Source organism: Telopea speciosissima, chromosome 11 (genome assembly GCF_018873765.1).
Source record: "Telopea speciosissima isolate NSW1024214 ecotype Mountain lineage chromosome 11, Tspe_v1, whole genome shotgun sequence".
Lineage (NCBI taxonomy): Eukaryota > Viridiplantae > Streptophyta > Magnoliopsida > Proteales > Proteaceae > Telopea > Telopea speciosissima.
The window spans coordinates 47938376-47966191 of NC_057926.1; the positions used below are offsets into that span (position 1 = coordinate 47938376).

At 36.4% G+C, this 27816-nt stretch overlaps 2 protein-coding genes across 2 annotated transcripts; both read right to left on the bottom strand.

Annotated features, from left to right (window-relative positions):
• Positions 1–558: 558 nt before the first annotated feature.
• Positions 559–18878, bottom strand: LOC122645486 (transcription initiation factor IIA subunit 2). Its single transcript, XM_043838797.1, has 4 exons — positions 18874–18878; positions 2358–2507; positions 2211–2261; positions 559–950 (listed from the first exon to the last, which is right to left on the bottom strand). Exons 2-4 carry the CDS (start codon positions 2484–2486, stop codon positions 810–812), a joined length of 321 nt encoding a protein of 106 aa, XP_043694732.1. The 5' UTR covers positions 2487–2507; positions 18874–18878; the 3' UTR covers positions 559–809.
• LOC122645252 (pathogen-related protein-like) lies at positions 16226–17365 on the bottom strand. Its single transcript, XM_043838578.1, has 4 exons — positions 17216–17365; positions 16888–17020; positions 16451–16749; positions 16226–16354 (listed from the first exon to the last, which is right to left on the bottom strand). The coding sequence occupies exons 1-4, from the start codon at positions 17363–17365 to the stop codon at positions 16226–16228; spliced, it is 711 nt and encodes a 236-aa protein (XP_043694513.1).
• Positions 18879–27816: the final 8938 nt, after the last annotated feature.

The following is a 27816-nucleotide window of genomic DNA, read 5'->3' on the forward strand; positions in this document are numbered from 1 at the left end:
ACTAACTCGTCGTTTGACCACAGTCCTCCAGGGAGCGATGCAGCCGACAACCAACACCATAAATCAGATGTGTGCTAGTATTACCCAGTCTACTAACAACCAACAAATGCTATTTGACCGTTTAGTGACCACACTCATGGCTCAGACACAACAACCAATTAGCAATCAACCGACCACCGCTAATCAGATATCCTTTGTAAACCAGCTTACCCCAGTGGCGGGGGAACCTAGGGATTAGCCAAGTCTTCCAATCTAATAGCTAGCCAAGGGCTATCTACCCAAACCTGGGAATGGCGCAATTAGGGTCACGTCCAATACAAGCATGTTTTTACATCTCAATTTATCTTTTAGAGGTAAATTACATCAACATTCAGAGGCATCATGTTGTTAGTATCAGCAGACTATTTGACATCATATTGTTAACATTAGTAGGCCATAAACAAAGACATCATGTTATAGCATAGAGATAACCAATATAATTTTTTAATCATATTTCTTTTCCAGAAGACATGATTTAATGTCTTTCTCATCCATTTCCTGAACTGCTCACATGTTTTCCCCTGGTTAAATCCATAGTGATTCCACATACAATCCACAAAGAAAAAGGAAATAACTCCTCCAAAGCCGCCACTAATTGTTCTCGAATGAACATTTTAAAGAAATGGGGGTGGGGGGGGGGGGGGGAGGACTGATTTCTCGGCCGTAATCCCACTTAATACCCTCTATCTGCAAGGGTCTTTCTGCAAATGGTGGAGCTAACTCCCACTCTCTCTACTAAGTATTTCACAGCAGCAAATAGCCGTGGTATATCACTGTGTGAGCAGCTTCGAGTCGCATGCCACTATTTTGACCCTACCAACGTTCTCTTGGCTTTCCTCGTTTTTGAAGGTCGCATCATGTAAGATGAACGTCCACACGTTGTCGCAGAACCTATAAGTGTGTAAATGTCCCTGCAAAAATTAACATACGCAAAGAAAGATGGTGTAAATCCCAGATCCCTATTCAAAAAACTCAATAAAAAGGACGAAAGATAAAGTGAATAAAAAACACTAGTGATGTCAAGAGGAAGTGGTAAGACTGCATTCAACAAAATGAGGACCAAGTATTTTGAACCAAGAATGAGAAGGGCAAGCCTAGATCCCTTTTCCCTTCTAACATTTTGCTACCCAGTACTGATCATGCATTCATACTGATCAAATAGTCTATTGCAGATAATGGCGTCCACATGCTCTGGTGATCCCGTAATTGATTGGCACATTGCTTAAATTAAACCGTGTCTGACAGATGTGACCATGAATTCCAAATGCATCAGAATGTCCATTGCAATTCCATCAAAATGGAGATTGGAACTTGTGTGTTTCCCTCCCACTTGTAAAAGCTTCTCCAACTCTAACGCCCTCAACCACAAAAAATAATGAGTTTTAAGAATTTATAGGCAGTCTATGTAGGCAGATTGCTGCAGGTCAGAAAAAAACTGATGGGATTCCTAAAATGAAGCATTAGTGCATTACAAAACTGAAGACACATTTTTGCAGATATTTTATGCCAAAGCATAAAGATCAGTACAAGCTGCGAGAGATTCAGTAAAGGGTGAAGTGATGAAGTTCTTGGGTTCGATGAGAGATGCAGCATTGCGTCTCCTCCACAATCTGCACACTGCATGGCACTGTAAACTTGATAAAGCAGGAAAAACTCCCTAATTGGTTAAAAATATAGGGAAATCTCTTTTATCTGTTAAAAATATAGTACTGTGAAGTTGAGGACCAAGTTAAGAAAAGGTGTCTTGATAGGTAAAATTCACGGCGACTGAACCAAGAGAATGAAAATTCATAACAGGCATAAATACACCTATAAAGAAGATACTCAGACAATCCAAAAATATCATTCGAAGAAAGATGATAGATTCAGCCATATACTTGCTGCATAGAAGGTAAAATAGTCATTTGGATGAAACATGATGACTCACCTCAAGTAGAATGTTTTGTTTGATACTTCTCTTTCTACTAAGCATATAAGCAAAAAATTTCGGTGAATGGTTTTCAATAGGATTTGCGAAAAAGAACCACGATCCTATGACTGCAATGAAAGATTTTACTTCGTGTTGCGGGCAAAAGAAAATGAATAACGAGACTGTCAACCATTCTTAGTGATCCCAGGCAGCACCAAAGCCCTAAATAAAGGGGGGGTGGAATTAAATAGTGAAAGCTTACCTTAATAGAGACCTTGCTCTTGACTTGAGTCTCCAAAGCTTCAGTCATAGACTAAATCCACAACAAACAAACAAGAGCAAATGTCAGAAATTCTAACTAGATGGGGAGTGAACGAAAGGAATAGCAGTTGGACAATGAAAAGGTTACCTTGTCAAATTGAACAAGAACTTGAATAGCAAGCTCCGGGCTGAGAGTCCCGTTTGAGACCATCTCATCCAACGTTTCTGTCAAACACATGCCAATAGTCGATCGGCGATAGAGTTCAAAAGTAGCCATTCCTAAGTCAGATCTGTCAAACTTCCGCCCTCCAAGACGCAGAAAAGGTTAATCCACCGATTCCCATAATAAATGATTAGATAAAAACAAGGATTCAAAGTATTCAAAATAAATTCGAATGCAGATTTTCAGCATACAAAAATTTAATTTGCACACGAAACAACTCATCGGATAAAAAATTGATATATGATGATGAATCACAGGTACTTAAGACATGAGTGAAGATAACCTTGATTTATTATAGAGAAAGAGGAGATAATGAGATCCAAAATTACTGGAAGACGTTGAGTGAGAAGTCCCCAACATAAACTTGGGGGTCCTGGTTGGTTTTTGGCGTCTCGCGAAGACAAGAAATATAGAAATTATAGTTTCAAGTTTTCACTATGTCCGAAAGACGATAATTAAGGGTGTCCCATTAAGCTAATCGAATGTCTGAGTAATCTAGGCAGATTTGAATCGGTTCTGGTCCCTATGGGGCAAAACCCAGAAACTGTCCCGTTAAGCTAATCGGTTCCAAACCTTCGAACTGGTACCAATTATAAACAAGTGGGACGATTCCGGTTCTTAATTGGTTCCATGCACTATTATAGTGTCCAAAATTCCAAAATCCTTACCTAAATATACAAATTATCAGATATCCATTCCTACGCATACAAAAAATCAAATATCCATCCATAATCATAACAATATAAATATAAATCAAATACTTAAGAAGTGAAGGTTATTTTCGTTCTTCTTGAGAAGTGAAGGTTATTGCCGCATATTTGCTCGCTGTGTTGGGCGGCAACACCAGCCCTTTGGCGGATGATTTGAAGAATTTTCTCAGTTCAGGTTTCCCATACTTCAATTTCTGTTTTTCTTTTCTTTGATTTGTATTAATGATTAGGGTTTCATGGAACTTTAACATACAGCTATTTTAGGGCTTTTTTCCCATTTCGGGGAGGGGATTGTGTTTAGGAGGCCGGTAGCTACGGACCTACAGAAGCATCAAGGGTTGGAGGCGGGGAGCTACCAAGCTACATAAGGTCCGCTCAATGACTCAATTCCTAAACTCTCAATCAGTCTCGTTGAGTCTGCTAATACCCTAGACTGTTAAAATGTATGGATTTGATTTATTGGTTGTCTAAGATTTATGTATTTGAGCCATTTGATTCTGTTTGTCTCCAATGACCTGGGAAACATTAATGTTTGGTTGCAATAAAGCTCTCTTTCTTCTAATTTTCTAATTTTATCTTTTTAATCTGTTTTTCATTGTCTTGCTAAGGCTTAGCTAAGAAATGTTAATCCCTTTGTTCTTCTAGTTTCCAGTTTATGGCATGCTACACGTGCTTTCTTTCAAGTTAGGGTACGTGACTGGTCAAGATCTCAAATCCATTCTGTTGTTGTCTATTCATAAATGGATCTCCTTGTTGGTCAGTGTGGGGAACGAGAATTGATGGACTGTGGCACATAAATTCTGAATTCCTTTTTTAACTGTCTCAAGGGCGTTAGGTTTAATGATTGAGTTGGAAATTAAAGCTTAATAAGCCTTCTAAATTGTCTGCTGCTCTTATTCGTCTTGTTGGGGTACGTGCTATTGCTTACCCATATCCTGCCCATCCCACCCAAGTCTCCCTCTCTCTTAATAATAATGGCCACCTCAGTTGCCATGCTCACCCTTTTAGTTTCAATCTTGTAGTTAGGCGGGATATGAATAAGCAAAATTTGGATGCTTACCCATATCTCCTAGTTATGTTACTCTCTATCATTTTTGTTTTGTTTTGTTCTCCTGATTGGCTTGCATGGTTGATACCCCCTTGGGAATCTCACATTTGGCCTCTGCAAGTGATCTGAGGTGTTGCTAATAATAGTGTTATGTACTTCTATGACTTGGCTAAGATTTTCCATACTTTCATGGCCACCGAGGAGCTGCACTGCATAAACAAAATGGGCATGTAGAGTTGTAGTCCAACTCATCCTAGGTGTTCTAATGCTTCTCCTGCCTCCATTAACCATTCAAAAGAAAAGAATAATGAAATAGGGGTTTAGGACGTGAACCAGAGAAGCAACGAGGAGAGGAACTTTCGGAATTCTTATATTTCTGTTCCCCTCTTAATGCTCTAGCTACTGTTGCAGTTAGGTGTGAGAGTCGTCATCAAGTTAGGATTGGAGTTCAGTGGTTGCTCCCTTGTCCGTGTTGATGCCGGTGAACGTTTGAAGCAAAGCGGCCATTGACCTCGAGGAAAGAAGATAGAGAAGAGAAGGAGAGTGAGAAGAGTAGGTAGATGAAAGAAAGAGTTGCAGGAGCCCTGATCCTCAATCCTATAACCGATAGAGAGACAGAACAAGGGAGGCAACCAGAGAGAGAGAACTTAGGGATGAGGTGAACCAGGGATAGGGTTTCTGGCTGAGAGAGAGTGAACAGTGGCGTCGGCCATTGGTGGGTTCGAAGAGATGGAAGGAGAGGAGGAAGGAGGGCGACGTCGGCTATGGATGGAGAATGGAAGAGAAATAGGGTTTTCCTCTAACCTAAATCGTAAAGGGTTTAAGAACCATAATAATTAAAAAGAAAAAACTGAAGTAGTTGTATGCTTAGTTAGTAAGTTCGGGAACAACAATCAAACGCGTACAGATACGTACGGCAATTAAACGGATCAGACGGTAATAATACTTTTCAATAATCCAGCATAATAAAATACGTACAACAATGTTACGGTACGTGACGACCACTTTATAAGCAAAACTACGGGCATGTATTCACTATTTAATAGACATTCACCACCTAATAGACAAAATAATAGCATATAGACAATGATTTTATCAAAAAGAAACCTCACAACTAAACAAACACAATATAATATCCCCTATTGGTGATCGATATAACAACTAAAAAGTTCAATTGCAAATCTATTTATGGTTTTCAAGAAATGACGGCAAATGGATGTATTCAACAAAGTGCATATGTGTTCAGATTTGTCAGGATGGTCAACTATGGATGTATTCACTTAAAAGTGATAACATGTTTTCTATTGCTAAGAATTGCTTTATCCCTCTCTTATTTTACAGAATGGCAGTCATCTTCATGGTTATAGTGCTGAGGAGGTCGAGGTACATCATCAAGTTGGGTGCAAGAATGGAAGCTTGAAAATGATCTTGCTTAATACTTTATTTGATTCTGGAATTTATTGGAAGATGTATTGCAGAATCAAAAGATGAAGCTTTTTCATAAATTATTACAATAAATAATTCAAATTTCATATTAAGAAACTAAACAACAAAAGGCAGGGCTGAAGAATGAATAGCCACAGTTCGTGCTGGATAATATAAAACATCCACTGACTACGAGAAGTTAAAAAGGACTACAGCAAACAGAGAAAAAGACCCACTGAATAGGAAGGGACAGTGGAATCGGAAAGAAGAAGATGAATGGGGGAGGGGGTATCTCACCGCCGGGCGTCGGCTACCTGAGACGAAGAAGAAGAAGAGGAACAGAGGAATACGGATCCCACCACTGCAAAAGGTAGAGTTGATTAGTTGAAAAATTAAATTAAATTAAATTAAAGAGTGAAATAAACAACTTGGAAATATGTCACCAAAACATCACCCGCCTTATCCTTCGTCGCACACGGATCGCTGAGGAGTGAGGAATACCGCCTGCATCCACTACGGAAGCTACAGAGTACAGAATAGGAAGGGGCAGGGGAACCGCGAATGAAGAAGATGAATGGTGCAGGGGTTATCTCACCGTCGGGTGTCGGCTAGGTTTCGATTGTTCGAATAGGAAGGGGCGAGGGTTTTTTCTTTTAGTTTCGAATTTCTTTTTTATTACATTAATTAACTGTAAAGTAAAAAAGTATTGTATCCGTATAATTCGTTATTATACGTATAAAATAAGAACCCAATTAAAAAACACGTTTTTTGCCGGATTAATGACTGAATACAGTACAATATTTTTTTTCTTAATAAATGTTCAGATACACGTATAATATGTGAACTTAATAAATAAGGTTGTAGGAGCCCTCACCTAATCCATCAACATTATACTAAAAAAAATTAATTAATGACTGAAAGGAGTCAAAATCAAGGTTAAAATCAGGGTCGGACTGGGCCAGGCCAGACTCTGGGCAAGAAATTTCCAACCCTGACCCGCCTTCAGGGCCATAAATCTTTATCTCAGGCCTTGTTTGGGCTCAAGGCAGGTTCGGGCTGATAAGGCCAAACTTGCACTCCTAGATTTAGTAATGTATTGGTATTGGTATCGTCATATCAGTTTCGATACCAATCTGAACAGGTCTATATCAGTTCATACCTCATGTACCACCATGATTTATAATCATAAAAGATGAAATAATTATACTAATAATCCAAAGATGAAACAAAAGTAAAGTCATGGAGTAGAATTAGAATACTTACTGTGTGTTGGTATGCATTCCAGGTCAATTTCGCATTATTGGGTGATAAAAATAGTGATTTTATCGTCTGAGAATATGAAATTGGCCTGAAAGGCATTTTAAGAATACATATCAAACGCAACCTTAGTTTTTAAAATAGAGCCCAAATGCTATAAGGATTAACAAACAACCAGATGGCCAGCTTGATCAATAGAGCATAACTGTGAAAACTACGTGATCTTAACTCCAACCCCCTTAGATTTTTTGGATACCAGAGGTTTTCCCTTACAACAAAATGAGAATTGTTTTTTACATGAAGTAGATGAACCAATCTAAAAGGTTTTTTTTTTTTTGATAGAAAAGAAAGCTATTCATTCATGCACGCCCAATGCTAAACAAAGGGAATTTCTGACAGATATGCAAATGGAATTTAAAACATGACATCTAATAAGAGGGGATAGCACATAATACAGATTGAATCAAAATGGCACAACCTGTATAGGTGAGCTGGTTTGATTTCCACAACGATAATCTCTTTCCACTCTTTGAACTAAATTGTTTAATCCGGCCACATTAGCGATGATAGAACAACTTAGAACCTAAGAATATAAAATCCTCAGACATCTCTTAGAGCCTTAGTAAATTAAATAATGAACTCTTATCCCCAAGTGCTACATTCTAAATAAAAAGGAAAAGACCGCACACTTATCATAGTTTATTTGCTGATCCAACAAATCAAAAAACAATTCAAGAATAGAACCAATTGTTAGAGCATTGCCTTTAATTGCTCTACAAAAAATAAAAGAGGATGACGGTGAAAGGGGGTAAATCAAGAAAGAAAGGATTTGGGCATTAAAAGGGTAAACTGTTAATTTTGTATTTTTTTGAAAAATAGAGAAGATGTATTTCCCAACTTCTTATGGTGGGGTTGGGCAACCCGAACTTGAGCTTTGAACCCGATATCAAGACCTCTCAGCCCACTCAACCTCCATGTGTGCTTTATAAAAGAATCAGGGGTGCAAATGGGCCGGGATGGGCTCGAATCTTTAAAGGCCTAGGCACAAACCACTAGGTTTTTTTTTTGTAACGAAACCACTAGGTTCAAGCTTTGAGTATTTGTTGGAACTTGTATATAATTTCAAAATTAAAATTGAAGTTCTTAATTTCCTTGTCATCTACGATTTACATATTTTCTTACGTGTCATGAGTTCAAGTTTCCAATCCTTCAATTTTCAATGAAACCCACGTTGGACTCAGGTGACTCGTTCCAGTCAAAACTCAGTTTTCTAACGATGGTTTTAATTACTTGTAATTCTTATTTATATTAAACAACTAATGGAGTAAAGAGAGACTTTGAAATTGCTAAATTATCTCTCCAAGAGATGAGGTAAGGTTTCCTCACCCAAGCCAGGACGCAAGGCTTGGTTGTAAAGTTGAAACACATATTTTATCTCCTATCTTCTCTTTCTATCCTTTTTTTTTTATTTTATTTTTTTATCAACAATATCCGAACACATATCAAAGGGCAAATCTTAGAAAGCTACTGTAAGCAACACCTGGCCTCCTAAAATATATGATGTGTTATATTTCTGTCCAGATCTAAACCATGATCTGGATTCTGGAGGAAATTTTGTAAACTACAAGCCAAACATGTATTTTCATTAACTTTTTTTGTCTCACACAACTCAAATATCTACGATTTTTTTATTTTCTAGGTGTTAAATTGATGGGCATTAAGAATTAATGGGCAGTATTGGGTAGGTTGGATCACAATAGTTATAAAGGTCTAAATCACATGTTTATCATGCATGTTAGATGATTAGATCAATGTTTATCATGTGGCTTGTGTTGGGTCATGAAATTTTGAAGCACATGTGATGGAAGCATTTCAGTTATGACTAAACTAATCTCACTATCAAATAGAGAATAAATATATGAAGAACTATGCCTGTGGTAGAGTTTGTTGAGCCATATTTATGGATCATGAACTACAAGGATTTACTCTCTAGATCAATTAGCCAGTGGATGCATTCCTAATAGGAAGAGATTTCTATTCTCTCTCTTTTACCTTGGCAACTTTAAAATATTTTCTTGAGAAGACGGAGATAGTAAATTATGCGTTCTTCTATACTTACAAAATGGGATATTGGAGTAAACTAATATTTAGAAGATTATGAGTTCTCCTACGTCTAGGGAGGCTGGACAGACTTGATTTGAGTTATTTCTATACTCCATCAATTTGTTTTTGTTCCAAAATAGCTTTTCCCGATAATTGGAAAACATCTTTTTCGTCCTATTCAAAGTATGGATCAGACATCATATAGGATTTACTCTCTAGATCAATTAGCCAGTGGATGCATTCCTAATAGGAAGAGATTCCTTCCTCCAGTCTAAAGCTTAGTTAGTAAGTTCGGGAACGGCAATTGAACGGGAATGGATACGTACGACAATTAAACGGACTAGACGGTAATAATATTTTTCAAAAATCCGACTTCATAAAACGCATACGATAATAATATGGTACGCATTTAATACGGATATAATACGGCATAGACGGCAATAATACTTTTAAAAAAATGGACATATATTCATTATATAACATGCATTCATCACCTAATAAACAAAATAATATCATGATTTTATGAACTAAAATAAACACAATAATATAATATGCTATATAACATCTCTAAGATTATCATTTAACATACCAAAATATCAATAATCTACAAGAAATGAATGTAGATTGTCTGAAAATGAGATGAGCAAGTTGATTACCTTATCATTAAATCATTATTTCAACATTACATTTCTTATTATCTACAATGAGATAACCATATATTTTTAACCAGATGTGTTCTTGTGAAGGGGGATGAGTTCCCACTTCCCAGTTCCCAGTAATTAACCAACACAAGACAAGAGGGAGAGTTCCAGATATGGATATCCACTGTACACGTTAGCTACAAGAGACAGAAAAACAAGAATAAAATAGAATAGAGATTTAGCCGTTCTCGCCAATATCACACCAGATTCATTTGCTTCACTACCACCATCAAAGTTCAAAGATCAAAGAAACAAGAGGAGAGTACAAGACTTAAGTGCCGCTTTGTTGAACGGAGATGGGGAGGATGATTGAAAATGGAGGGCGGCTACTGTTGCCTGCTATGGTTGGATGTTCAACGCAAATCGAAAGGGACGAAAGGGAAAGTGAAATCATTTCCCTAAATTCTAATCTTTTGGGTATTTTTTTTTATTTAAAAAAAAAACATATAATACGCGTATTATATGAGTATAATACTCGTTTGATTAAAAAATGCATTTTTTTTATAAAAATATGGGAAAATATGAGGACGGGAGTATTATATATTTAAAAATATGGGGATGCATATAATACGCGTATTATACGCGAATTTACTAACTAAGGTCTAAAGTGGTTTGATCTTGCACACCTTAGACTGGACAACTGCATACTTCTTCCTCCTATATCATTCAAAGGCTTCAGTTCTCTGAAAATCTTATTTCTGAAAAATGTTACACTATGTATGGCTCAACAGTACATGAATGTAATAGGAAAATGTTTTGGAACCCTAGGATATTGATTGAACCTTTAGCACATGATGAAGAAAAATTTTCTCCAAAAATATATAGAGAAAAGTTTTCTGGTCCGCATACCAGGTAAGGGAATCTATGATTTAAAGCGTTAGACCAAGAAAACAAAATAAAATCCCCCCATTAATGAATCGTCGAAACTATCCCAGCTTTTTGTGTTTTTTTTTTTATGAGATCCTGTTTTTTGTGTTTCTTTCCCTTAAAAATGACCCTAAATTATATATTATATTTAACCTTCATCCCTTAACAGACCAAGGCAAATGTACCACCAACTAAGCAGCCAGTTCTCTTCACAAAATGAATAACCTATGGTTTGAAGCTAAGACTTAATAGATCATTAAGTGAAGTTGGTTTCTTGTCGACCTTGTACATTGGTGCATGTCAATAGAATGATTCGGGTTGTGATGGATTTAAGATAGGTTTTATTGATATAATATCAGCAAGGTATTGAGATTGGTAACATGCGATGCCGATAGAATACCGGTAGGATTGAATGAGTCCAATAGAACGTTTGGAGGTAGGGGAAGTTTTCTGTTACTACACAGGATCTGACAGGTATGCCTGATTTTCCTGTTAAATTTGACGAGACACAAGGGATGCTTGGAGCCACAGGAGAAAAAAATTGCTTGCTACAAGGCTGGCACTAAGGAAATGGAATAATTTGCTTCCACTTTGGTTCATAAATACCCTCCAAGGTTTTAGTATTTTCTAAAATACCAGTATTTTCTACAAGTGTAGCAGCAAAATTTCGTCCCCCTACCGGGTTCAAGTGCATGCCCCATCCGTGCCGGGTTCATGCCGAACTCTGACAGTAAGAATCACTGCAAAATTAAGAACACTTGTTAGGAAATTTCAATTCCCTTCCCTTCGCTTCCCTAAAATTAGGCCCACTTTATTATGCTCCTAAGTCTAAATTACTCCATATTTGGTTATTAAATTTCATTTTACTTGCATCAAAATCCTTCATAAAATGTAAAATAAAAATTGGGCAAGAGATTATTTTCTAGGCATGCAGTGTCTCCACCAGCTCGGGATCAATGAGAGTGCATGTAGAGGGATCAGTTGGAATGAGATTTTTTCACCTTGAGCATCACAAATGCAATGTACGTGTTCTACTTTTCAACTACTCTTCTCTATTTTTCCTGTCAAGAGAGAAAGATAAAGTTGCTAAATACAATCCAAGATTGCTAAAATTAAAAAAAAAACCAAGTTAGGATTCTAGAGGGATACTCTACCAAATATATTTATTAGATAACATCTTTAATTGTCAACTAAAGATATTTATCATAGAGGTTAAGTCACAGCTCTTATGTACACATAAATTTTAGATGGATGCTTGAAATTTTCTGATCTTTAAGAATTTTATCTTTCTACACACAGCACAATCTCCTTGAGAAAATTTTGAGTGAAAATTAAAAACACAAGCATACTTGAGTAAATCAGTAAATAGCAAGATTAAAACCCTACAAAAAAATAGGGGGGGAGGGGAGGGGACAGAAGAGAAGAAGATAAAGAGAAGCAACAGAAACAAGAATCCACCTCATTGACTTAAAATAATCTCTACCACTTAAGCAAAAGGGTGTTGATTAATATGCACTGTGGTCTCACTGGGTTTAAGCTCTAGAGCTTGAACACTTAAAAGTGGCCCGAGTCCTGTAATCATTTAAAGTATGTTAACTATGCAAGGCAAAGGAGATAGATAGGATCCGTTTGGTTGCAAGGGGAATTAAAGGGAAGGCAAGGGAGGGGAAATTTTCATACTTAAAAAAGAAAAATTTTCAATCATTACCCCATGTGAAACTTTTGGGGTTAGTCTAGGGCAAAATGACCATTGTGCCCCTTATGAACTGCAATAATTCTGTCTCTTTGATAGTTGATACCCCATGCGAGCTGTGATTGGTCCCGCTCTAGCACAGGGTTACGCTGGCAGGTAAAGAACTCTCTCCCAAAAGTATATAGGAAATCATATTAGCAATTTAGTGTCGGTAAAAGAAATATATAGTAAGGTTTGGCTATGTCAGGCCAAGCTCAATTCAAGCCCTCAGCCCGGCCCAACCCTAGACCTAAAAATCTCAACCCTGGCCTGGCCAACAGGTTTAAAAGCACAACCTAGGCCCAGCCTAACTTAGGGCGGGCTTCGGACGTACTCCGGCCTAGTGGGCCAAACTTGCATCCTGAACTGAAACCAAACCAATTGTTCTGTCACGCTAAAGATGTCAATTGATATGGTTTCGGGATATCGATATGGTTTTGAGATACCGGTATGATTTTTGGTATGGTACACTACACATATAGCATATATCGATACCGTACCGAATATTGATTTGGTACAAGTATCTCATACCGATACCATATCGAATCGATTCGGTATAGTGTGGTGTATTCTCAATATTATATCCATATTGATACAGTACCGAATACCAAATAAGTATAGGTATCTCATACCGATAACACATCAAATATATTCGGTACGATACAGTATGGTACGGTTCAATATAGATTATTCGGTACGGAAATTATTTTGGTATTCTATACACATTGACACCCTTATAGGGTGTAAATGAATAGCCGAAATCCGTTTCCGTGTCCGTATCCATTTAGCACTATTCGAATCCATCCGAAAACTAAACGGATGCGGATACGGATAGGCTATAGCTATCCGAATAGCTATTATTACATGTAAACAGAGAAAATATCTGATCTATATCCGTGTCTGTATCCGTTTAGCACAATCCAAATCCATCCGAAAGCTAATAGGATGCGGATGCGGATATAGCACTATCTGAGCCGAATCTGATCCGTTTACATCCCTACACCCTTATGTCAAGCAACCATGTATCAATTTTAGGAAATGTTAATTTTTTGGAATATTTGTCGATCTCAATCCAACTCAATTAACCTCATAGACCAACCAATTAGGACCGAGTAATCAACTTGACCGAAATACCTTTTCTTTTCGTTTCGAGAGAGCAATCGGATGGCTGATTACTTGGCTAATTCTGCTTGTATCTCTTCGACTTCCTCTACCTTCTTGGCAGATAAGGACATTCATCGGGATCTTTGTCATATTATTCGGGAGGACAAGGCTGGACTTCCAATTTTTCATATATAATTTTATTTTTTAGTTTTGTGATGGGAAAATGGTGAGGTGATTTGGTTTCGAGTTGAGAGTGATTTTTTCTCCATTGGATGGGGTAAGGCGGGTTATGTCCCCCTCTTTGACTTATTGGCTTTTTATCTTAATAAAATTTATGGGCTTCCTCGAGTTCCAGGTAATATTCGGGCTAAAAAAAAAATCAATTTAGTTGAAATCCAACTGATTAAGACCAATTAGCCAAAAATGTATATTTGAAAATAACTGATTTAAGGACCAATTAGCCAAAATCGATTAAAGACTGAGACCCTACTAACTAAGAATTGAATTTTTTTCCTGTCAAGTTCCCTGTCCCGTCTTGTTGTTCGGTTCCTCTCATAAGGGGCGGAAAGGACAACTTAATCACTCCTGGGCCGTGTGTTCGGGCAAGGGGTTAGGTCGTCATTTCTGCCCCCTTTGAGAGGAATTGGACAACTATACCGGACAGGGAACCTGAGAGGATAATGACCCCCAAGAATTAACCAGTTTCAATCTTAGCTTTGATGGCCAATTAAATAAACATTCAGTTTAGGGAATAATCCCATGTCGGTTAATCTGGGACCTTGGATGTCATCGTATACCAGTTGGACCCCTCCACCTAATAGTTTGAATTTTTAAATTGCAATCTAACATACCAATCAAAAGTATTTAGCAATCGCCATTCACAGATTAATCTATATCATGAAAATTGGACCTTAATCCACTAATCTATATAAAAAAAATGATTTTTTTTTTAGAGTTAGGGAGTAATTTACAAATAGCCCATCAAATGAATAATTCAGTCTACCAGTTTGAGCCTCTAGGGAAAATTTCTAAACTTTTAGTGTCATTCTCATGTCGCTTATATTTTCTTATTGTCGATGCAGGGGTTGCCTTGGTGGTTCGCTACTCCCTTGGGAGATCTGCGTCAGGAGCTTGATCGGTGGTTCAAGTCTCCTTAGCGACACCTAATCCACATTTATTTGCTTTCCAAGAAGTGGAGCCTATGGGTACCATATATTGTGACCCCTTGTGAATCCTCTCCTTGTGGGGTCCTGATGGAGTTGATGGCCCGTCGGCCCTTGAATTGCATCAATATATATATATATATATTCTCTTATTGTATAGATTTTATTCAGAGCATTATTTCATACACATTTGCGTTCTAGAAAAAATGGGATATTTTTGTGGTTGAATTTCTAAATATTTTTTTACCAAAAAAAATATCTAAATATTTTTATTTTTATAGTTTTTACTATTAATAATGTTATAATAGGTTAGTTCTTAATTCTATAATTTTCTCTTAATTGTATATTGCATAATAGGCCAAATATTGCATATAGGAGTATTTAGGTCATTTTTTATTCTATTTTATAATATTATTATTATTATAATTTTATAGTTTTAGGATAGAGATTCGTGTAGAGTTAGGGTTTTTTATATATTAACTCGGTCATGTAGTGTATGCGTTGAGGTAAGTCTTCATTCTTGTTATAATAGGTTAGTTCTTAATTATATATGAATATTTCAGCATAATGTGTTTTTAGTTGAAAATTTTATTATCTAATAAAAATATTAAGGGAGAATGTTCTCTGTGTCGCAGTGTAGGCTGTGCCCAGGCACATGGGCTTGCCACTTAGGGGGCAGGATGGTCATTGTGCCCACCCCCATGTGCCTGGGTGCAGCCTGCGTTGCGGCACAGAGAACAACACCCCAAATATTAAATAGATGGGAAGACCAGTTTAATTGGGTGGACAAGTGTGCCTCACTTTTAGTGGTCCACTTTCTATTCCTTTTCTTCTTGAGAGGATGATATCTTTTTGAGGTCAGAAAAGCATTACACTCACAACTGGCAAAATGTAAGTTTTGAATATGTCCATTTATCTCTAATGAGGCTTATTTCAAACTGTGTTGGATCGGAGAAAGAATGTCTGAACTATTAGCAGCCCAAAAAGCCTAGCCCATTGGCCTCCTAAAATGCATGATGCATTATATGGAGAACAGTTCTCTTTTGGGAGTATATAGCCCATGTTCAGGCACAGAAGGGCAAAAGGATCGCCCCATCTCCCATGAAAGGTGGAAATCCTGCCCCCCAAGATGCCAAAGTGTACACTCTCATTGACCCCCCACACGCACACAAGGGTCATGTTCCCCCACAAAGAACGTCAACCCGTTTTATATCGTGCCTTTTGGAAGGGAAGCCTAAGCAACTCGCAAGTAACCTTATTACCCTAATAGAACTTTTCTAATAATTGTTTCTAAGAAGAATATGCACGTCAACATCATAAAAAAGGCCATTGTATTATTGGATCCAAAAACCCTAAAAATCTAATGAAGTTGCAAAAACCCAAACAAATTTACCAATTTAGGTGCAACAGATGCAATGAATGGCAAATGAATGACTTTCATTATTGTTAGTGCTGGAAAATACAACAACAACTCAACTCAGCCTTAGCCCATCTAAATGAAATCGGCTAATAGAAAAAAAAAAAAATAAATACACAACAATTTATTTCATATTTATTGTGTATGCTTGCACATCTTCACTTGTACGCCACTTTAAAGACTACAACACAATCTCATTTATCATATTCAGAATTTATTAATGCCTCATGTGCATATAGTTCATCTCCACCCTTAATGATGAACTCCTACGTTCCTTTCATGAAAGGGCAACCACCAACAGATGAACCGGAAGAAGTATCTTTGAGAAGACCGGCAAGCAATTCTCCAGCATCATAGAAGAATTCGAGTTTGTCAAATTTCAATGATTCATCAACCTAAAACAAATAATTTAATTTAGTAATCGAGGTTTTCCACATTAAGATGGTAAAATTTAATTGAGGAGAAACTAGGGATTGATATGTATATGTTACCTTAACGACGCTTATTCCAAACAATTCAACCTTGTTACCAGTGGGAGCATGACCTTTGAAAGGACCTTCCATGTAACCCCAATGTCTGAACTTGTAGGAAACCATTGGAGGACCTGAATACACCTCAAGGATTTCCAAGGCAAAACCGCGAGGGAATGTTGTACTGAATGCTTCATGAGATGATTCAGATGTAAAAGAAGATGGATTATAAGCATTCAAACGCTCTGGTAAGGAGGTTTGCAAGAAAGCATTGTATCCTCCAATCTTATTAACCTCCTCTAGAGTGAAGGCTCTCCCTCCTGCATTTAATTAGCTCCACGAGTTCCAATGGATTAAGTGTTAATTACAATTCCATTAGTTAACAACTTAATAATCTATCTCCATCTAATATAAAGAAGCTACCAATATTGGTTGGTTAATAGTTAAATAATACATACCATTGATGCTGAGAGTAAATTTGTCAAGGTTTACTGTTTTCCAATCATCCAGGGAAACCTTGTGGAAGAGCTCCATTTCAAAAGACTTGACCAGGTTTTGCACTGTCTCTTCCAAGGACCCAATGGGCCATTCCTACATGAACAACCCAAAGAGTTTTTTTATTGGAAGAGGTGTGAGAAGGACCAATGAATGGTAACTCTCAGACCAATAATTGATTTGTATCTTCAATGAAGTATAGTAGTATTGGATTATTGTACATAACCAAAAACCAATCGAGAAGGAAATTAAAGATAGTAAAAAAAATGGAAATTAGAAATAGGTAGTCACCTTAGTTCGATCTTCTTCAAAGAGCTTGTTGACCACATCATAGTTAGGAGGAGCACCGTATCTCCATTTAGTGTTTTTCTCTCCTTCCCCATGAATATGGGACCTGTACTTATCTCCCTTCACAACTTCAGTACTGCTTGAAGAATCCATCTTTCAATTAAAATCTCACAAACACACACGCAAAGAGAGAGAGAGAGAGAGATGGTTTGGATGAATGAACGAATGACATGTACATATAAGGGGTTTGGTAGTAACTTAGGAGAGGCAGAGGGACATGGGAAAATGTTGTACACACCACCAGTGTAGTTTGTGGCCTCTCACATTGCATTTTTTATTTTTTACTCTCTCCTCCATCCACCCTACCCCTAATGACACAACTACCATTGCAGACTACACTAGTGGAGTGGGGATCCTCTCTCTCTCATAAATAAATAAATAAAATACTACAAAGTGGTGAAGAGACATTGGAAAGATTCATTTGCTTAAAATCTATTATTCCCTTTGTTCTATGAGGGTAAAATCCATTATTTCACACGGCAGCATGAAAAGCATGCAAAACAATGCCAACTTTTGATAGTGATATAATGATAAAAATATATATATTTTTCTTTTATAAAATATTACAAGTGGTGAAGACACATTGGAAAGATTCATTTGCTTAAAATCTATTATTCCCTTTGTTCTATGAGAGTAAAATCCATTATTTCACACGGCAGCATGAAAAGCATGCAAAACAATGCCAACTTTTGATAGTGATATAATGATAAAAATATATTTTTTTTTCTTTTTTATTTTTGACTTAATTAACTTTCGAATTGGTGAACTTAGAAGTTGTAATTTTCTTTTGATTGCCCTTGTCTATTCCCAAAAGTTATGTAAAGATAAGAGTAAAAAGGGATTTTCAAAATAATTTGAAAATAACTTATCATTGTGAAGTTATCAAAAATTGTTATTGTCATGCACAATTTTTGAGAACGCAATTGAAATGAAAGGATTTACCCTCATTAAGAAAGAAATGTGTTATACTTAAAAGGGTAAAAAGTGAAGTTGCAATTTATTTTGCAAGTGACTTACCATTATGTTATTATCAAGAGCTGTCATTGTCTCACACATTTTTCGAGTAAACATGTGAAAATATAACTTTTTATCTTCATTAAAAGAAAAAAATAAGTTACACTAAGAGGGCAAAAGAATATATATATATATAAGCGGATTTTTTTTTTGGTATATAGGGAAATTTGGTATCGAATTCATACACACACTACTGCTATAATAAATAAACAAATAATTAAGTATTTTTTTTGGTAAACAAGGAGGATATCGTATCTAATTCATATACACACACACACACACACACATATATATATATATATATATATATATATACACCTCTATAAGTGTATTTAGAACAAGTAACCTTCTTTTGATTGCCCCCTTATCTTATTCCCACATGTGATAAAAAATGATTTTTAAATTATTTGAAAGTGACTTACCAACATATCATTCTCAAGAGCTATCATTGTTTAACAATTTTTGAGTATACATATGAAGGTACAAGATTTCACCTTCATTAATAAAAAAAAATGTGGTACACTAGGAGGAAAACAAAGTAAAGTTATATATATTTTAAATCTTGTTGGAACCATGGTTGGTTCTACTAGGGTGTAACCTTACTTTTTTGCCTCTTTATCTTATTCGCAAAAGTTTATTAGTGTATAAGTAAAAAGTGTTTTCAAATAAAACTTGAAAACCCCTTTTACCCCTACATTAAGTAATTTTTGGAAATAAAACAATGGACAAACAAGTAAATTCACTATTTTGGTGACTACAAATTATTCCCATATATTATTAGAGATTTGGTATTGATTTTATATATATTACCACACTACTAATATATAATATATATAAAACATAAGAAAGATTAATTTGATAGATTTAGTATTAACTTTATATATACCACTACACCGTTAATACATTTATGTATATATTTTAACAATGTGATAGTATATATAAAATCAATACCAAACCCATAAAATGAATTTTTCTTATTTCTTATATATATTTATATATAAAATTTTGTGGTGACATACGAGTGGTGAAAGAATAAAAGAAAGATTCGTTTGATTAAATTCGAAACCTCCTATGGTCTTACATAAGGACCAAGTAATGAAGACACACTGTACTAAGTTCCAGACTTATTCAAATAAATTTTTGTTTTCTTCCTTCCATGGTCCATACATATTAAAGGCAAAGCATATGGATATGAAATGTTCAATGTAAATCTCATAATTCTTGGGAAACATTTGGGTTTAAAAACTACATTCACATTTTTTTTTAACAATCGAAATATATATTTGATAAATTTGATATTAACTTTATGTCTACCACTACACCATTAATATATTTATATATATATATTTTAACGGTGCGATAGTATATATAAAGTCAATACCAAACTCATCAAATGAATTTTTCCTATTTCTAATATATATTTATATATAATATTTAGTAGTGACATACGAGTGGTGAAAGAATAGAGGAAAGATTCATTTGATAAGGACCAAGGAACGAAGACAGACTGTACTAGGTTCCAGACTTATTCAAATAAATCTTTCTTTTCTTCCTTCCATGGTCCATACATATTAAAGACAAAGCATATGGATAGGAAATGTTCATTGTAGATCTCATAATCTTTTGCAAACATTTGGATCTAGAGACAACATTTCACATTTTTTTTAACAATCGGAATACTTATTTGATAAATTTAATATTAACTTTATATATAACACTACACTGATAATATATTTATGTAAATTTTAGCGGTGTGATAGTTTATATATAAAGTCAATACCAAACCCATCAAATGAATCTTTCTTATTTCTTGTATAGATTTATATATAATATTTGGTAATGACATACAAATGGTGAAAGAATAGAAGAAAGATTAATTTGATTAAGTTCGAAACCTCGTATGGTCTTACATAAGGACCAAGGATCGAACACAGACTGTACTAGGTTCCAGACTATTCAAATGAATCTTTCTTTTCTTCCTTCCATGATCCACCCATATTAGAGACAAAGCATATGGATAGGAATATCCATTGTAGATCTCATAACCCTTGAGAAACAATGGGATTTAAAAATTACATTTCACATTTTTTAACAAGGGTCAGAATATATGTAGTGTAATATAAACCCATCACTGATAGAAGGTTCCTCACCATCCCAAATATTCTAGTATCTCAATAAATTAATTCTGCAATCTTAAGAATTGTAAGAAATATATGTTTGAAAGCTCTCCTACAATAAACCCACACTTACGCTTACTTATTTTTGGAAAACTATTAAAAAAATTATGTTAAAAATTCTGACAGGTGTATGAATAAATACTCGTGGCGTTAGCACGTCGCACACATATATACTATAATAGTTGCAGTCGCCGAGGGGTGTGATTTCCACCGTATATCATGTCCACTCACATCGAATGAGGGTAAATGAGTGTAACGAGTCATTATCTTGATTAAATGCATTATTGAACACTAATTAAATTATTTTTTGTATTGCACTTAGTTATACTATACTAGCATATATGTATACTAAGTATAAGTATGTTATACTATATGCATGTGTTATGTGAAAGTATGTTATACTAACATTGTAGTAATGTTATACGACTAACTAATTACACTAATTAAATTACTATATTATGCTAAATGATTAAGTAAATGCACTATTGAACGCTAATTGCACTTAGTTACGACTTACAACTAGAATTAAATGATACCTTATGATGTCCTAATTAAACTGAGGAGAGAGTTATTTTTCCACTGGGACGAGAATGATTCATTCACCATCCTAGGGTTCTCCCACTCCTTGTAGAGGGTTTTAGAATGTTTCCAAAATACCCTCCAATGCCTTTTCCCGCCCATCCACACTCCCGTGGTGAATGGATTCCCATTCATCGTGGGTGGAGGAAAACTCAGTCATTAAACAAATTATTTAAAGATTTTAACTAGTTATGGAATTAATTAATTAACAATAATGATGATGTAATTAATGCTAACAATGCCTTGTTAGTTAACTAATTATACTAAATATCTTATATTAATTAGTTATTAATGCTATGTACATTCTACTAGAAAAGAGAAATGGAAAACAAAACTAATTAAAAGAAGCTAATTGCCCTAACGGGCGGGGGTTTCCTGGTCTGTCCACCCCATTTAAGAATCTTGTGAGGGGTAGTTTTCGGACCGTAGGATTAAAACAGTTAAATATGATGCATTGATTTGGTATACAATGGTATACACTTAAATACGTATTCTTTTTTATACGAAATATGTATTCTCTTACTAAAAAAGAAATACCTGTTTATAATTGAAAAAAAAAAAAACTAATACAGTTAAAAAACGTAAAACACCCTTTCGTCTTCTCCCCTCAGTCTCCTAGGGTTCTCAGCGGATTCGTGCTTCCCACTTGGAATGTCATCAACAACCTGCAGGAGAAGCAACAGGTAACGTCTGCTGCTCTCTCTTTCTCTCTCGCTCTCTTCCTCTCTGTCTTTCTCTCTCGCTCTCTCGCTTTCTCTATCTTTCTCTCTCGCTCTCTCGCTCTCTCGCTCTTTCTGGCCTTGTGAATGATTGGATGTGGGTTTTATTTTTTGAAGCTTGAAAATACCCTGTTCACGAGCTCTGAAGACCACTGCATTTTGGATACAACATCTTCACCGCAGGTATACTTTATTTTTTTGTTCTTTAAACATGTTTAATCCAGCAGCAGTATAGAAGTATTTCAAAACCTATGGCAGCAACAAAGAAAGGGGAAAATAGGCTATCGGTTAGATTATATAGGGAGGATAAGAATATAGAGCCTCCATGTTAGCAATTGATTTTCTCTGTAACCTGGGGCTACCATGGAATGACTAAACTCTTGGATTTAATCCAAGATACTGATCAGGATTTCTGAGAATGAGGTTTAGGGAAATCATCAAAGCCCATAACTGCAGCTTTTATATGGCTAAACAAAACTGCCAATCTCCTTTTCTCTCATTGCTGATGGGTTCCTGAATCAAGAAGTTGAGTTTTGGTGAGAGAAACACACCTTCTGTTCAGCTGCACTCTTTAAACTTAGAGAGAAATCCCATGTCTGTGGGTTGCAATCTTATGGTGCCTCCTATCGCTTCAACTCAATTTCCATTATATTTTGCTGATCTTAGTCCTGTTTTCTTTATTTTCTCCCTTCAAGCCCTATGTTGCATCCCTGTCCATATTCTCTGTTTCAAGCCTATTTCGATACCCATATCCATAATTATTGTGCACAACTGGAGGTGCCAATCTGCCTAAGAGTGTCATATGTGATGAATAGCAGTTTATGAAAAAGGAACATAAATGTCTCAGCAGAAAATTGCCAAAGAGATGGCGGCTTCAATTATTGCTTGTTATGTATAAAGGTGATAATTAGGAAAGTACCAAAAACATGATTGTTGAATTATGTGTGCAATGAAAAGAAATAATGACATGCATATTGTTAGTAGAGTAGTGGACAACTAGAGATGTCAAAGACTGTCATAGGTGGTAAATGGCAGAAGTCAAAAGGAACAAGAACAATGAATGACAGATTCTAATGTAGACAAAGCAGTAGAGAGTCAACGAGATGGTGATTTCAGTTTTGCTTGTCATGTATGGGGTTTGTAATTAGGAAAGTTGGGGAAATGTGAATATTTATTTGTTGTATAAAAAGAGTGGTTGTTTAATGCATGAAGTGCTGGTGAGCCTGGCTCCATGCTTGAACCCTATAGATACCAAAGATATAGCGGATGTTTCACTATGGAATCAATGGCAAAGAAAGTATTTTCCTAATAAATAGAGCATAGAGGGCTGCCACACAAATGAATTGAGGTTGTTCAATTTTTTCGTTTTAGATATGGGTCTCATTTATTGTTTAATTATTTGTGTGGGATACAAGAAAATTCTAGTGTCTTATCCCAAAAAAAAAAAAAGACCTCTATTTATATAGAGTTTTGTAGCAGAAATAGCTGTAGAAATCCAATAGGCAGAGAAAACTCAGTTTGATAATAATTGGGTGGATCTGTGAGTATTCTAGCCTACCCCAGGTAGTTGTGATAAAAGATTCTGTGGGTCATACTATGATTGTTAATTTTGTTTCTTGATCTCTCTTCAGAAACTTCTTGGAAGGGGGTATGTTGGTTCACTGGGCAGAACTGAGGACCTACTTTTTTATAGTAATTATAGACCATATAAGTAGAATTCGACTCTTGCTCGCAGAAAATTCAATGTATGAAGCTGAGGTTAAGGTCTCTAGGTCAGAGATAGCATGGAAGAGTTTATAATGTTGTTCTACTGAAAGGTTTTAAGAGTTTGGTGGTCACTGTAGTAACTTTTTTTCTACTGTAAAGGTCTATGAGTTTGGTGGTCTCTACAGTAACTTTATTTCTGTTTCTTAAGATAATAGTTGGATTATATGAATGAGGATACCGGCATTTGGTTTGTGTCCTTGGCTACTTCCCAGTAGGCAGTATGCATTCATCTTTTCGGATAATCTTGTCATTCTAGAATATTTTTTTTGGAGGGGGGGGTTGTTGTTGGAGTGGAGTTCAGGTTCTTGTATGAGCACCATTCGCGTATGGCCTAGCTGCACAGATGCAATCCAAGGGAGGTGGGTTCCACAGCCTGATCCCATCTATGTGGCTCAGACCCGTACGAGAATTCTCGTATGAGAACCTGAGCCAGCCTCGGGTTGTTAGGCGTCACTATGCCTAGTAAAGTATAAAGCATATCTACTGACTGCTCAGTTTGATATGGTTTGAAATTAATTACTTGTTAGGTCATCATGAACCTAAAAGTAATTTGGACGACATTGACATTAACTTCTTACCCAAAAAAAATCATTGATATTGAGGTGTGGTCAAGGTATTGGGCAGAAAACATTGATACCTCTTTATTTGAGGTAAAAACTCACAATAAGGGGTGTCAATGGGTCGGCTCGGGTTTTTTTGGTTTCGATGTGGTTTTTAGAGAAACCAAGAGCAATTCAATGAGAATTTTTCTGTTTCGGCTCGGTGTCCATGAGTCGACAAGGGTGTCAATGAGTAATGATTAACAAAGTATCGAATTACGGAGCCGGATCAAATAATTGGAACCGATCCAGACCGAATTTAATATGGTTAAGTCTTGGATCTGAATATCTGAAAATGTCTTTAAAATTCGATTCCGATCGGATCCGGATCTACCAACCTAACCAGCGAATGTAATCGAATATCCCCAATTGTCACATGCGTCAATGAGTTGACTCCATTTGAACTATCCAAATGCCCTTATCATACTGTATAAACAAACTAGATTTTAGAAAATTGAACGAGTTTTTATTTGAGGTAAAAACTCACAATAAGGGGGTGTCAATGGGTCGGCTCGGGTTTTTTTGGTTTTGATGTGGTTTTTAGAGAAACCAAGAGCAATCCAATGAGAACATTTCGGTTTCGGCTCGGTGTCCATGAGTCGACAAGGGTGTCAATGAGTAACGATTAACCAAGTATCGAATTACGGAGCCGGATCGAATAACTGGAATTGATCCGGACCAAATAACCGAAACCAATCCGGACCGAATTTAATATGGTTAAGTCTTGGATCTGAAAATGTATTTAAAATTCTATTCCGATTTGATCCGAATCTACCAACCTAAACAGCGAATGTAATCGAATATCCCCAATTGTCACATGTGTCAATGAGTCGACTCCATTAGAACTACTCACCACAATCCTTGATCGATACCTGTCTGTTGTGCATCTCGATCTCATGCGGGTATGGGATATACACATAGTAATCCGGTTCAGAAATCGAATCGATGTAGAATTCTGGAATTAGCCCATGATTCGGTTCAATTGAGATGGATTATAAAGAAAATGAGTTACAACCAACCGATCCCAATTCGAGTCAACCGATTCTTAAATCCAGGCTCCAGTCTTTACCAAAAAACAAACATGCCACAGTATGGCAGCAGAGTGGATTCAGATCCTCTCCTGCCGAGTAGGTTCCTGCCATCTTCCTGCTGGCAGCTGTGAGCTTGACACCTGTCAATATACATATCCAACGTCCAAGTTACAAATCCTCTAAACAGTGGTAGTATTTCCGGTTTATGAGCACAGCAAACGCAAGCCAACCATAAACCCAAACCGACCAGAAAATACAAACGAAAGGTTTTAAGTTTCAAAACAAAAAGAAATCCCTACTTCTCTCTCATCTTCTTCATCTCCTCACCGCCATGGAACCTTGAACAACACTTGAACAGCACCGAGGGAACAGTGAACAGTGAGAAATTTCCTTCCATTCCTCTTCTTCATCTCCTCACTGCAATGGAACCGTGAAGGCTCCTGTCTTCTTCCTCTCCTCTGCTTCATCTCCTCTGCAACCTCTGTTGTTCGCACAAATCGGAAGCCGAGGATCGTTGCTGGAACCATTTGCCCCTCTCATCTTCTTCCATCCTCTTCTCAATGTAAGTATTTCAAACCCTAAATGCTTTTTGTTGATTAATGTTTGTTGGTGGAACCATTTGCCCTAAATCGTTGGTGGAACCAATTTGCATCTCTCCCTCTCTCTCTCTCTCTGTACGTGTGATGGTTTCTAAGTACTCTGATGAGGAAGACGTTTGTTGCAGAGCCTTAAATAGCAAATGAGAAAGACGGGTAGAAAACACTGCGGTAGTAGAAAACACCAAAACTGGGGAAGGACGACCTACCTTTAGTTATTTCTTTTCTCTCAAATTTGGACTCCCCATGCTGGGTAGTACTACACTCCAATCCATGTGAATCCTTTGAGGTTGCAATGTCTTTGTAGTGGCTATGTAATTTTACTAGAGAGGATTCATGAATGATTCCTATTGCATTCTTTACAATGCAGATAAGAACCAGAAACTGAAACGACTTTGGCTTAGGAAATGATGTGTGAAGAATGACAATGGATTAGGAAATGCTTTTCTGCACCTACAATGTAACAATAGGATTTTGCATACATGGTATTTCTCTACTGGTATTTTTCTGGGGGACACCGAGGGTGTGTTTGGTATGCATTCTTGGAATGCATTCCGGGGCGATTTCGTAAGTTTTTATCGTCCGAGAATGCGAAATCTACCTGGAATGCATTCCAAGAATGCATACCAAACACAGCCTGAGTCTTCATGTGTTTAAGATCTTCATCTCCTCCATTATCTCAGAGATTAATCCATAATCTTGTGACATAGCAAAAAGAGGATTGATTTTCTTAGCCTTTGCCATATTTTTCCTAGTTAAAACAAAATTATTTCCTAGTTAAAATTGAGAAGCCTGTCTCTTCTTTCATCTGTGGGAAAAATGCAATTTCACTGAATTCTTCATGGACCATTTGGCTCACTGTCTCAGGCATCATTGTTCATATTAATTGCTTGAGTCTGTCTCCTTATCTGCATATTTTGTTCAAAGAGTGAGCAACATAACCAAGTTGATTTTAGGAGTTCACATTTATGAATGAGGCTCTTCGTGTAAGCTGTAAGAAAGGATACCCATACCCAGTTCGAGTTGTGAGTTAAGATTCAACATGGATTCATTTTCATGCTAGTACACACAAGGAGTGCAAACTGCAAGCATAGGGTAAACTATCCTTGCTTGTCTACAAGGCATCTAATAAGTTTACATTTTTGTAAGATTGAACCAAACTGTGGCCTGCGCAATCAATGTATATTTTTGAATTGTTTTTTCCTCTATTTGTTCTTTACATCATTCCTTGTTGTGTGATTCATTAAATTTTTATTAGACCTTAACTAACATGGTTTATGGAGGTAGGTGAGTCTTTAGCTCAAAAAGGAAGAGCACTTGGGTTTGTTTCCAGGAGATGATGGTTCGAACCCATCGGGACTCGTATAGTCTTTTCCATTTGGAATTTAAGAGTTTAGTAGTTTCTTCTTTTGGATGATATTTGAACATTTAGTTTCCATTTCAATGTGTATGATAGATTGGTTTTACTGTGTTTTTCATCGATTCTATTTCATCTAATGTTAGCCTTGTTATTTGTACATAGGTCGAAAGAGATTGACCAAAAAAATTGAAACTAAGAGGGGGGGATTTTTCATCTTGAATTGATTCAATCTAGTCTGTTTTTTAGTTTCTTGGCCTTTCATCATATGAACTAGTTGCTTCCTTGTATGATCAGTCGTGTTAATTTTATTGAGGGGAGTTATTACATTATTGAATTAGTAATGCAGTTTTTATAAATTTCTTTGGATATCATAAATGAGACTTGTTCTTAATCCTTTGGGAAGATTACTTCATTTTATAAATTTCTTTGGATATCATGTTGTGTTTGTAGTCCTTCCCCTGCTGCTGTTGTAGCCCCAATTGAGCCTCTGGACCATGCTGCAGCATTTTGTGTTTGAAGTCCTTCCCCTGCTACTGCTGCTGCAGCCCCATTCTATTGACTCATGAGCATGGCCACCAAGTGAATAGTTATGTATGTGTCATAAACTGATGCCCATTCTATTTCACTGTGGGGACTAGGGGAGCATCATAACAAAATCTACTTATCCAAGATAGCAGTATCATGTTGATATTCAAATTACAA

Excerpts from the sequence above, each read along its gene's own strand:
- LOC122645252 (XM_043838578.1), bottom strand. The coding sequence starts at position 17,365 with ATGGATTCTTCAAGCAGTACTGAAGTTGTGAAGGGAGATAAGTACAGG. Across the intron at positions 16,750-16,887 it reads ATTTACTCTCAGCATCAATG|GAGGGAGAGCCTTCACTCTA; the intron begins GTATGTATTATT and ends AATTAAATGCAG. Across the intron at positions 16,355-16,450 it reads TTGGAATAAGCGTCGTTAAG|GTTGATGAATCATTGAAATT; the intron begins GTAACATATACA and ends TATTTGTTTTAG.
- LOC122645486 (XM_043838797.1), bottom strand. The coding sequence starts at position 2,486 with ATGGCTACTTTTGAACTCTATCGCCGATCGACTATTGGCATGTGTTTG. Across the intron at positions 2,262-2,357 it reads TTCTTGTTCAATTTGACAAG|TCTATGACTGAAGCTTTGGA; the intron begins GTAACCTTTTCA and ends TTGTGGATTTAG. Across the intron at positions 951-2,210 it reads AGAGCAAGGTCTCTATTAAG|GGACATTTACACACTTATAG; the intron begins GTAAGCTTTCAC and ends TAATTTTTGCAG.